The sequence below is a fragment of the Rhododendron vialii genome, chromosome 12a, assembly GCF_030253575.1.
Source record: "Rhododendron vialii isolate Sample 1 chromosome 12a, ASM3025357v1".
In the NCBI taxonomy this organism is placed as follows: domain Eukaryota; kingdom Viridiplantae; phylum Streptophyta; class Magnoliopsida; order Ericales; family Ericaceae; genus Rhododendron; species Rhododendron vialii.
This window is the reverse complement of record NC_080568.1, coordinates 24,369,420-24,382,144: the sequence shown is the minus strand read 5'-3', so window position 1 is coordinate 24,382,144 and position 12,725 is coordinate 24,369,420. Positions and strand designations below refer to the sequence as shown.

The 12,725-nt window shown below is 38.0% G+C and overlaps 1 protein-coding gene across 1 annotated transcript; it reads left to right on the top strand.

The window, feature by feature from the left end:
* The first annotated feature begins 3,277 nt into the window (after positions 1–3,277).
* Positions 3,278–9,196, top strand: LOC131311256 (protein NRT1/ PTR FAMILY 2.13). Its single transcript, XM_058338618.1, has 4 exons — positions 3,278–3,543; positions 4,275–4,492; positions 6,199–6,779; positions 7,999–9,196. Exons 1-4 carry the CDS (start codon positions 3,330–3,332, stop codon positions 8,873–8,875), a joined length of 1,890 nt encoding a protein of 629 aa, XP_058194601.1. The 5' UTR covers positions 3,278–3,329; the 3' UTR covers positions 8,876–9,196.
* Positions 9,197–12,725: the final 3,529 nt, after the last annotated feature.

Sequence of the window (12,725 nt, the reverse complement as noted above, 5' to 3'; positions counted from 1 at the left end):
GATTTGATTTTTTAGATATGACCTAGATTCTAGGTTCACTAGTATAAATAGCCTCACACACATGCACAACAACTAACACTTCAGTTTTTCGTTCTTTTCTTCCTTGTTCTTGCATTTATTTAAAGATAGGGAAAGTGAGGGAGAGAAAGAGAGTCGGCCAAGAGAGAGAGAGAAGAGGGGGAAAAAAAATTCCAAGCACTACTACCTTGCCACCTTTCCACCACCACTCAAAACCACTATTCGATCTATAAATTCCAAAATCTAAAAGTTGTTCGGATTCGTAGTTAAAAGAAAATTATTTTTCTTTTCATCAAATTTCAACCGAGGCGACTTCACTCCGTTTTCGACACGACGAATCTGTAACCTACTACCACCAAGAAAAACGGTAGAAACCTCCTATCTACTTACCTAAGTATAATATTGATGTGCTATATGTTTAACTATTTATTTATTATTTTTATGATATCACATGATTAAATTGTTTAAGTTGAAAAGTTGATTTTTTGTTGTAATGCTTAATTAATTGCATGTTTGTTGATAAGTTGTGATGTTATAATTTTTAATGTTGTCGAAAATAGAAATGCATAAAATTAGTGATTTATTATTATTGCATGATTGTAGCAAACTTTGAAAGAATAATGTGAACGCGAGAAAATGATGCATGATTACAAGACATGAGAAATGAGAAGTGGAATATAAAAAGTAAAAAGAAAATGATGTGTGAGCATGAGAATCCGATGCAATCTGAAAAAAGATGCAATCTGAAAAAATGGTTAGAGGAATCATGGCTTGGGTGTGTGTGTGCGAACATGAGAACCCGATGGAATATGAAAGATGGTTAGCGCGCGGAATCATGACTTAGGTGTGCATGTGTGAGCATGAGAACCCGATAGAATTTAGAAGATGGTTAGCGGAATCATGGCTCGGGTGTGCGTGTGTGAGCTTGAGAGCCCGATAGAATCTGAAAGACGGTTAGCGGAATCAGTGCTTTTGGGTAGAAAATTAAATTAGCCTGAGAGCCCAATGAAATCTGATAGATGGTTAGTGGAACCAAGTGCTTGAAGAGATATAATGGAAAGTGGAATCGATACTTGAAAAATGATGACACAATTTACGATACGATACGATAACTTTGAAAAGACACCGACTCCTCTGTTTACCTCTGTGATGTGAAATTTTTGCGAAAAGATAAACTATTATATGCTATTTTTATTAGTGTATGAGACATAGGGATAGGAGTTAGCTATTGGGCTAAAAAGCTCATGGTGCTACTTTTGTGGCCCTGGCATTTTATGCTAGACCTAGGTGATGAACAGAGTTTACTAGCTGGAGGAGTACGGTGCTACTCAGAGACTTGCCAATGAAGAAGAATGACGCGAAGAGTAGAATTTATCCTGGTACCCTTTCTATCATATTTGTTAAATGTACTTTGAAATTAAGGAGAATTTAGCTTGTAATGAATTATATTTAATAAATGTTGAAAAATTATTAAATTGACGTTCCAAAAAATCGAGACGTTACATTATGTAATGCTCCTGGAACACTGTCAAGTGGTGCCTAACTGAAACATCTTTTTTTACCGCACATTAAAATTAATGAAACCTACACGCTTGTCTTTGATGTTTTTTCCCACACTACACACGTTGAGGTAAGTAGACCAAGAGCAAGTGGCGGTGCCCCTTGAATAATGATATATTTTTTTTAATTAATAGAGGCCACATGATTTTTCGGGTTAATTATAAGCTTGCATGAAATATCGTATACCTTGCATGCCTACATTTGGCTGGTACAATTTGAAAAGACAGATGATCGTATTTTCAACAATATTTATCTGAGAAACTTTATTATGTATTAATTAGGAGTAATACATATCTGGTTTTTTAAGATGCCGGTATGATCAGAAGAAACTAAAACCTAACAGCAAAAATTTTAAATATGACTTAAAAATAATTTTTGCGATAGAACTTGGCCGGCGACATTCTTTAAGAGTCCTCCAAAAAAGATAAAAGATTGTGTGTTATTTGTGGACTAGCTAGGGTTAGGATTCTCTCTCGTCCATTGAAGAAACTTTATGTCCATCTCAAAATTAATTGACAATGAGTGAAAAGGTTCCAAATGTTATTAAGTGATCACTCATTTCACTCTCAAGCAATGTGAGACTTTATTACCTTAACACCCATCAAATTAACGTGACGGTCTCTTCAAGCATGCGAGCTACGATTTTAGGTTTATTTTTTGGCTTCCATTTTCGTGCATGGATCCGAGCTTAATAAGACTAAGCATCTCCAACCTTGCTCTTTATATTGTCTTTAGTCAGGGGCGGAGTTATGTTGGGGCGCCCCAGGGCGGGCCTCAGCTCCCTGAGCTTCCAATTTTTAAATTTTTTATTTTGCATATACCTGATTTTGAATATTACTGATAATTATTTGTGTATTACTACTTATGATTGCAATAATTTTGGTTCGATTTGATAAAATTAATACCGGTTATTTTATTTTATCATTCCTCAATTTCTTTCATAAAAAAAAAACACGTGATTGATGTAGCCTAAAGAATTATTTTAATGTACAAATATAATAAATTGAAAAGTAAAAATCTTATAATATAATAAATATACGTTTCGATAAAAAATATATATCTACTAAACCAGTCCCGTGGTTAAAAATATATATCACTGCTTACGGGAATACTTTTTTTTTTTTTTTTTCCTACTAGCTAAAAGTAGCTGGAGAGAGCGAGAGCACCCAAACTCAAGTGGTGGGTACAAACATCTATTTGACAATGTCATGTTGGCCCAATACGACTTCGCAATCTGTGATCGGAATTTTGTCCTTGCACGTAGTGACAAAAAGGCCGGGCTAAATAGCACACTTTTATTTTTTTAATGAAGGTCAAGAGGGTAAATAGCACACTTGATTGTCTTCATTATTGCACTACCATGGTTATGATGTGTCCATGTTCACTTTTTTTTTTTAATAACTCACGTGTTTGAGTCAGTTTATATGTACTTCGATTCATTTTTGAAAAATCAATTCCACTGCACACTTACGAGATTCCAATTAATATGAATTAGTTTCAAAAGAATTGATAACACTGAAAAGATTTTGAAAATAAGACTTTAGAAAAGAGTAAACTCCAAGTCACAGGTGTTCACTATTATGCCAATCTTCCTGTTCACACCATCTTTACGTCAGCCACTCAATCATCCCGTCCCCCCTCTCTCTCTCTCTCTCTCTCTCTTTCTCTCTCTCTCTCTCTCCTCGTATAAATATGAGGACCAGTGGCGCACATTATTTCAGCTCAGCCTGATCATCATACGGAAGAAGGAAATGGAGGTGATCAAGGGCACTGAGAAGCAGTCGAGCTACTCCTGTCTAGCTTGCTGGAACAAATGCTTACCCTTCAGCTCTTTGTTGTCGTCGTCGAGAGTGCCGTCGCCGTTTCGTGATGGTGAGACGTCGGAAAAACACGGTGGCGTTTTGTCAAGTGCAAAGGAAGCTAGAAGAAAGCCTGGAGGATGGAAGGCTATGCCATTTGTCCTAGGTCTCTCTCTCTCTCTCCATTTTCACATTTACATGGACACGCGTACCTAACTGCGCGTCTAATACTACTAATTATGTGCATTTAAATGAGGTAAACGAGATTATAAACTCACATACATAATAGAGAGAGAAATCTCTACAATACAAAAAGCAGTCCTGATTACACTAAGAATATTACTACGAGATTTAAAAAGTTATACATTCTAAAACAAAATACATACGAGAGTTTGTAGTTGGATCGATAATATTATTATTTTTTCTCAACAAACGAAATATTTTAAAAATCCTGACAGGGGTACATCGAGGGGGAAAACAACAAAGCGACAGGAGCTTGGTTGCTAGAAGAGAACATAAAAAAAAAATATTCAACCAACAGTTGGATAGAACACACCTCAATATTAGATTACAACTTCAGTATTGATAATATTATTAGTGCTACGAATTACTGTGATATTTCTTTATTAAAAAATTTGACTTTATTAGTTTGTATCAATTTTTTCCCTCCAGATTACATACATTCCTAAATAGTCGTCCTGTCCACCATGTCTTAACGAGCAATTTTTGAACCAAAATATAAGGCACTTTCGTGCATAATTTTTTAAATTTCTTGACACCAAATTAAAAGTCTCGTTTAGGAACAGAGGTAGTAAAAAACTAATCCGGCTTAATTATTAGGTCAAAACAGGCCTTAAAAAAAAAAATTTCCTTTACATGAGAATTTTGTGCATGCAGGGAACGAAACCTTTGAGAGGCTGGCTACGATAGGGCTGCTGGGAAACTTCATGATCTTCTTGCTGAAGGTGTATCACATGGACCAGGCATCAGCTGCGAACCTCCTCAACATATGGTCCGGTGTGACTAATTTTGCACCCTTGCTTGGTGCCTTCGTCTCTGATGCGTACGTCGGGAGGTTCTGGACCATCGGTTTTTCTTCCTTCGCTTCTCTTCTGGTACGTGCCATTTTTGTTTACTTGCCTCTTTTTTTTTTGGATCGTCGTTTTCTTGTGTTTCTGTAATTCCCTTTCCGTTTATTTTCTCGTAAATTAACGACCCATCTTCTCTGCAGTCCAACTGCAGAGAGCCCATGCAATTGTATCACGGCCGTTCATCTTTGTATTCAACGGTCCAGATTTTAAAAAATTTTTCCGAAGAGAACTCCAAAAAAAATTTTTTAAATCTCGACCATTAAAAATACCATCTGACGATTGCAAACACTCCAACTGCACCTCTGCAGCCTGCAGACAAGCCTATGTTTCATTCACTCCTTTTATTTTATGTATCTTGAAAATGACTCATTTAAAATTTGCAGTGACATCTTTCTATCCCTCCATATATTACACGCATTTCCATACTCTGCAAGACATTTAATGTGACAAGATTATGGCGTGTTTTTATCGATGTTTTCTTTCTTTTGGGTTTTTTATTTTCGACGGTAAGGAGTAGGCTAGTTTATACGTATTTCAACTAATTCTTCTTTCAATTCAATTATCATTCACACCGAGAGTAAAAAATTTGATAAGAATTTTTTTCTTACAGCCTAATCTCTAGAATCGAACCTTGATATGATATTCTTTAATCAGTTTAGTGAGTTAAATGACTTTTTGTAATATTTATTTTTTCAAATAACGCGTGGAAGGGACGCCATGAGTGCCTTAGTTTAAGGCCTAAATTTATTTTTTTTGGGATCCTTTTATGGCCATTGGTATGTTGAATCTTGTACACCCTACAAATATCCTTTTATGGCATTGGATAATCCAAGGGTACTTGTGGAATGACCACACATACATAGCTCACATAAAAAAATACAGAAAGGTGAAGGCAGAGCTTATATTGCAGTAAAGATAGCAGTACAACAAAAGCTGTACATCAGCCGGGTACAGATCTCGTTTGCGCCCGTTTTGGGTCCTGGAAAAATGATTAGAGTCGCTCGTTTTGTTCAAAACATTTTAATTAGAGTCTCTATCAAAAATCATCTCAATCCGATGTCAAAAAAGGTATTTATGAATCATCCAACTTTGCTTCAAAATTTAGGCTAAATTCTGAAGTAAGTTGGATGATGCATAAACACCCTTTTCGATATCGGATTGAAATGATTTTTTACAGGGACCCTAAATGAAATGTTTTAAACAAAATGAGCGGATCCGATTATCTTTGCGGGACCCAAGACGGACGCAAAATTCATCTGTACGCAGCTGCTGTACAACTATTGTTGTACCTGTAACAGGGTTCCTTATATTGAGCCTAACTGATCAGACTAATTATCCACGTGAATCAATCATTCTGCTCCGACAACAATCATGGCCTAGTTTGGCATTACTATAAGCTAAATGATTTTTTTTTTCTTATTCAATTTTTTTTTTTGTATTTGTTAGTTTTTCATCATTTTTTTAAGGATTATAGCTTCATCATAATGACAGAAATCTAAAAAGTAAAAAATTATGATCGAAATTCAATTTTTTTTAATAAAGACAAAAATAAACCAAAATTTTCATCTTTATTTAAAAAAATTGAATTTCGATCTTGATTTTTACTTTTTAAATTTCTCTCATCGTGACGAAGCAATAATACTCGAAAGTTTGATGAAAAACTAAATTTTTTTTGATTACTTTTTAAATTTTTCGTCTTTAATTTTGTTGGATTGGTGGTCAATTGACAGGGAATGTTAACCCTAACCCTAATCGCCTGGAATCCTCAACTACGTCCTCCGCCATGTACCCCACACCAGCTCCAAATCCACCAGTGTGCGGGCCCCACAACATCACAGCTGGGCATCTTAATCCTGGCCCTCGGATTCTTATCAGTCGGCACCGGCGGAATCAGGCCGTGCAGCCTTCCATTCGGCGTGGACCAATTCGATCCGACCACCGATGAGGGCAGAAAGGGAATCAACAGCTTCTTCAACTGGTACTACACCACGTTCATGGTGGTTTTGATCATCGCTCTCACCGTGGTGGTTTATATTCAGAACAATATCAGCTGGGTGTGGGGGTTTGGAATACCGACTTCGCTCATGTTGGGGTCTATCGTGCTGTTCTTTTTCGGGACGAGGCTTTACGTGTACGTGAAGCCAGAGGGGAGCGTGTTCTCCGGCATCGCTCAGGCGCTTGTCGCGGCTTACAAGAAACGCGGGCTTGGGGTTCCGGTGGGAGAGGGAGGGGGAGACGGAGAAGGGGTGTTTTACGATCCGCCGCTAGCGGGAACAACGGTGACAAAGCTCCCTCTCACGTATCAATTCAGGTAATTATGAGTAAATCATGATTTGTTTCGTATTAGATGTTTCTACCGGTAAGTAAACAATTAGAAATTCATGGAAAGTTACAATTCCCACCGTGGAATAGCGCACCTACACGCCTTCGTCGACATTGTTTTTCGACCGGAAAAGCGAGAGCTAACTATCGAGATCTTGGACTATCCAGACACGTACTTCGTGAAATGGTTCACGCATGTTTGTTACAAGGGGTAACAAGATCAAGTTAATAAGGATTAAGTATTTAGCAAATGTAGGAAATTAACTTCACTAAGACAGGTTAACTCTCTCGTTAGATAAGGTTTCGCTGTCACGTTCGATCCCTTTACTATTTCTTGGGGGCAATCACCATGATTTTGTCAAGAGACACCATTTTGAAAAAGGGTCCCGAATTCTCTTTACCCTAAATTCAGAAAGTGGAAAATATGGAGCCGATTCAAGTATGCGTTTGACGTGTGTGGGCACACGTCACATCAGTTTGAAGTCTCCATACATAATGCACCTCATTTTAATTTGTAGGCATTGTTTAATGTAAAAATCTCTAGGTAGAACCATAGGAATATTTACTAGTAGTATATTTTCTTTGTACCACCAACTGCTGTGCTGAAGTGGACATACGTGTAGCACCTCTCAATTTCTAGAAACATATCCCATCAAAAAAAATGTTCTAGAAACATAGTAGTACAATTTTCAACCAATTTAAGGGATATCCCATTTGCTTCTCATGAGTCATACATCCCTGCATTAATGTTCCCTCCACCATTAGGTTACTTTTGATACATCGATAAATCTAGTACGATTCCGATGTTTGGGTTGTCCAAGCTCAGCTCTAAAATTGGTTGTCTACCTACTATTAAGTTATAAATAACAAAAACACATACTGTACAAGTTAAAATTTTCTTGTTGTCTATACAATTTTTTTTTTTTTTTGTTGCCCAAGCCTGAGATGTTGTGGGGTAAGCAAAATTTTCTTGTTGGGTATATAATTTTTTTTGTAGTTGCCCCATTATAGGGGGGTGCCCAAGCCCGACGTGTTGTAGGGCTTGCCCCTGGTCCGGCTTTGGATGAATCTTTGAAAGTGGAGCTTAGCATTTTCCTTGAGATCGATTATAATGTTTGCACAAATATGATCGAGTCTATTTTTTTTTTACCATTCGTTAATCCTAGTCTAATTGCTAGCATATTTTGTCGATGATTTTATTCATTCAGGTTCTTGAACAAAGCTGCTGTAATAACGGACGGTGAAGTAAAACCCGACGGGTCTCGTTCCAACCCATGGACCCTCTGCAGCATCCAGCAGATAGAAGAAGTCAAATGCCTGATAAAAATCGTCCCAGTCTGGGCCTCCGGCATCATCTGCTTCACTTCCATGGCGCAGCAAGGCACATTCACCCTTTCCCAAGCTCTCAAAACGGACCGCCACCTCGGCCCGAAGTTCCAGATCCCCCCGGGATCCCTCGTGATCATCTCCATGAGCACCGTCGGGCTGTGGGTCCCGTTCTACGACCGGGTCCTCGTGCCCGCCCTCCGCAAGATAACCAAGCTGGACTCCGGGATCACGCTCCTCCAGAGAATCGGGATCGGGATCGCGTTCTCTGTCCTGTCGATGGTCGCGGCCGGCCTGGTCGAGAAGATGAGGAGGGATTCGGCCGTGTCGCACGGCAGACAAGACGGCGTCGCGCCCATATCGGTCCTGTGGCTGGCTCCGCAGCTTATCTTGATGGGATTCTCGGAGGCGTTCAGCATTATCGGACAGATTGAGTTTTACTACAAGGAGTTCCCCGAGAACATGAGGAGCGTGGCTAATTCTCTCTTCTTCGTCACCTTGGCGGGGTCTAATTACCTCAGCAGTTTTCTATTGGCCCTCGTGCATGGTGTCACCGGGCGGCACGGGCGGCCGGACTGGCTGACGAACGATATTAATCAGGGGAGGGTGGATTACTTCTACTACGTAATTGCGGCGATGGGGGTCCTGAATATGGGTTACTTTCTGATTGTTTCCCGGCGGTACCATTATAAGGGGAGTGTTGAGGTTAAGGAAGAGAAATCCCTAGATGATGTTGAGCTTAATGCAATTAAACAGTGAAGTGAGCACCTTTCAATAATTTATGTAAATCAAAATAAGTCTAAGAATACAGGCATAAAATGTATCCCGAAATTATCTAAAAAGTAAATCTGTACCGTTGATTTATCTTTTTGGGGTTCATTTTTTTGTTTACCTCGCATTGCTCTTTATTAATTGGTGGGGATATTATGTAAAAGGACAACATCCTCGTGCGGTTTTTCATCCGTATGAGAGAGAATTGGGTAGGGTGAACATGTATTGTAGTACTAGGGAACATGTAGTGTAATACTAGTGAACAGTATGTATTGCTTTACAAGAATAAGATATCTTTTGCATGGAAAAGTCATTTACGAATTTTTGTGGCTCATTTTATAAATTTTTGTGGCTCGTTTTTCTTTTGGGTGAATGGTATTGTATACCATATATTTATGAATTTTGTGGCTCATTTTATGAATTTTTATGTCCCGAGATATAAATTTTTGTCGTGGTTTATTTTCGGATTTTTTTGGGTTACTTTTACGAATTGTGGTTTTGTTTATAAATCTTGTAGTAAGAAAAGAAGGTTCAAAGTCATGCATTTTTGTGGTAATATTTATGAATTTTGTAATGTTATTTACGAATTTTTGCTGTTCAACATACAAGTATCTTGCTATTCAATTACGAGATTTTGTCAATCGTCATAACACAAAAAGTGCATACCGTACGTACACTAAATTTTACGGGTGTTTAACATATCCTCGTTTTTTTTTGTTTTTTCTATTTTTCGGATTGATAGTGTCCGTTTTTATTGTACTTTGTTTTTTAATATATAATATCTAGGATGATCTGATTTGTCGGAAAAAAAAAAACCTAGTCTCGTAGTAGCTTCTACATTTCTGTACCACTGCCTTGAATTTGTTTGACACTTTGCTAATTAATCTTTTGGACTTGACCGAAAAGTGCTAAAAGCAATACCACGTAATACTTTTGCAAAATCATTGGGCACCGCAAACAGAAGACTGGGCTGGCACAGTCCAAAAAAACAAAATAAAACGATGGGTTGGCACTTGGCTCACAACCTGCTAAAAACAAACATCTCAACATTCCTATCATGAATTTAATGAATGAATTCCATGATTAAACATGTGGTGTAGGAGAGGTTGGGAGAGAGATGGCAGGGGTTATGGGTTGATTGGCGGTCCCGATGTGTTAGAGATAAGATATCTGTACGTACGTTCCTCTACCACAATGCACTCGTGACGGATCGATGCACCGAGGGGTCACGGGCTTGTTTGTCCTCGTTTTACTTATACATGTCTCAAATTGATTGTTTAATTTCAAAATTAATAGATGAGATTATGTAAATTTTCAAATCAATGGATCAGATTTGATTTCCTTAATCAGTTGAAAATCCAAAATTGAACAAATAAATCAGGACAGAAGAAGTATTCATGTACTTCAGCTCTCAATACTCATTCTATTAAATTTTAGTCGTCTAAGATCCTTTTGAAAGAAGCTTTGATCATGCTCATGTTTTTGCTCCAGCATGTGTAAGAGCACACGCACATGCATTATATGGCTTAGGTCACGGGTCTAAATATTTGCACTATTATATTTTCTAATGTTTCGAATTCATTCAATTATCTGGGTCCACAATTAGGAATCCGAAAAGTTCAAAATCAAAGAACCCAGAAAGACCACTTGAAATAAAACAGTCGTGTAGGATATTGATAGGCACGTGAACAAGTTGCCTTTCGTCCGGTTAAATGGGCAAAATAAAACTTGTTCCCAGGCTGCAACACGAGCCGAGCTTTATCATGCTCAAGTTTTTTATTAAGTTTTTAACGAATTCGAGCTCAAACCCAGTAAAAATTTATCGAGTCGAGCTCAAGCCTAGCGGGGCTTGACTTGACTCGAGCTCGAACTTGTTCATCAGCCTTAACGGGGTAACAAAAAACGTATATATATCGTTACATAGACCTAATACTTTACAAGAAAATAATCCCAATTTTAGAATAATAATAACATGTAAATATATTTTTGTGAGGATTCTATATCAAAGCATCAAAATGCTAATGCTAATTGTGGTAATTAACTTAAAAAGTCTATTAAGTCTTGGCTTGCGAGCCAAGCCTCTACTGGCTTGTGTTCGGCTTGATAGCAAAACGACCCTAGAATTTGAGCTTGAGGTAGCTTGTTTATTTATGTCTCAAGTCAAGCTCGAACGAGCTTTTATCAAACCAAATCTCGAGCGGCTCTGTTCATTTGTTATCCTAGAGTGAGTCACTGAGTTGTTCACGTGTCTACTCATTTCCAAACATGTTCTTCGCGGCTTCAATCAAGTGGACGATTCATATGCCATTTTGATTGCCTTACCGTAACGAGACAAGAAGGTGGGACAAAAGAGCAGTAGCGACCCCAATTCCTACTCTAGTGAAAAAGTTGAACACTCTTGGAGAGCTCTATAGCTAGTTGATGGCCAAATGGACCACAAACCTATTGGCCTCTCATGCCCGAAAAATCAAAGCTTTGGTACAAACTAGGGTCCACAACTGTACAAAAAAATATACGTGCATAAATTGTCCTTGTATTCTTTAACCAGCTGTGCCTTCGGTTTTCCTCCAGTTGTTTTTGTCTAACCAAATTGAAAAGAGAGAAATTCTGATATCAAAAACCTTTTAAAGAAAACTCTGATATCAAAGGGTTTTTTTGATTAATCAATAAAAACCCTTTGATATAAGAATTTAAGGGTTTCGAATTTAAAAGGGTTTTTGATATCATAATTTGAAAAGGTTTTTGTTGATTAATCAACAAAAACTCTTTTAAAGAAATTGTTTTTTTTTTTTTATCCGTGTCTTAAGTAGGTTGGAACTAAGGGTCATCATTTAGTCCAAAGGCCGGAGACCCATCCAAAGCCCGCCCAGTCCATCGGGCTGTTGCTCGGCCCCGAGCCCGTCCAATGGGCGGGTTAGCCCAGCCCGAAGTTTTCATGAGCTGGGCTTGGGCTTATGAATTTTTACTTAGCCTACCCGTCGGCCAGGCCCGTGAACCCGCCTGCAATACCCACCCGCAAGACCCGTCCAATAGCCCAAAAATCAGTGGCCTTGGGAGCATACCCATTCCTTTCTTATGTTGTTTAATACTAAGCATATTCAACTTTAGAGCAAGTACACTAGATGAGTTTAAATACATTTTTTGCTATTTTACCTAAGTGAAATATAAAAAAATAGTCTACACCAGATGAGCTAAAAGAGGAGCTAAAATGCATTTATGAATAGTTGTTCTCTATTTTTACCTATGCACTGTTCATTCTTCTTTCTTTTTTTATTATTTCTTTCTCTCTCTCCTCCCTCCTTTTTCCTCTCTTTAAAACAATAAAGATAATAAAAAATGAGTGAAAAATATATATTTTAATTGGAGTTAGGTAAAATAGATAGTATTGGTGTAGTGTTGAGAGAGATGTGAGTAGGTAAAATAAAAAAAATGCACTGTTGATCAACATTTTTACATTTTCATTGGTGTACATGCTCTTACTTCATGCCATTCCAATCAACATGTTCCAAGGCAAAAAAATAAAAAGAAGAAGAATGTTTTTTATTTATTATTTAATCATTGTCCTTTTCTGCTCGGGGACAACAATTTAGGGGTTAGGGGTGTAGTATTTACCAATAAAAATTAGGGGTGTAGTTTTTTCACGCAAACTTTTTAAGTTTCCTTTTTTCACCCTTATTTTCAAAATTTGTGCGGGCTTGGGCTTTAACTTAAAAAACACAGCCCGGCCCGTAAAAGATAAAAACCCGCTCAACCTAGCCCAGCCCACGGACAGACTTGGGTAGTGACTTGACGGGCTGGACCGGGGCGACCCAATGATGACCCTCAGTTGGAACTGACC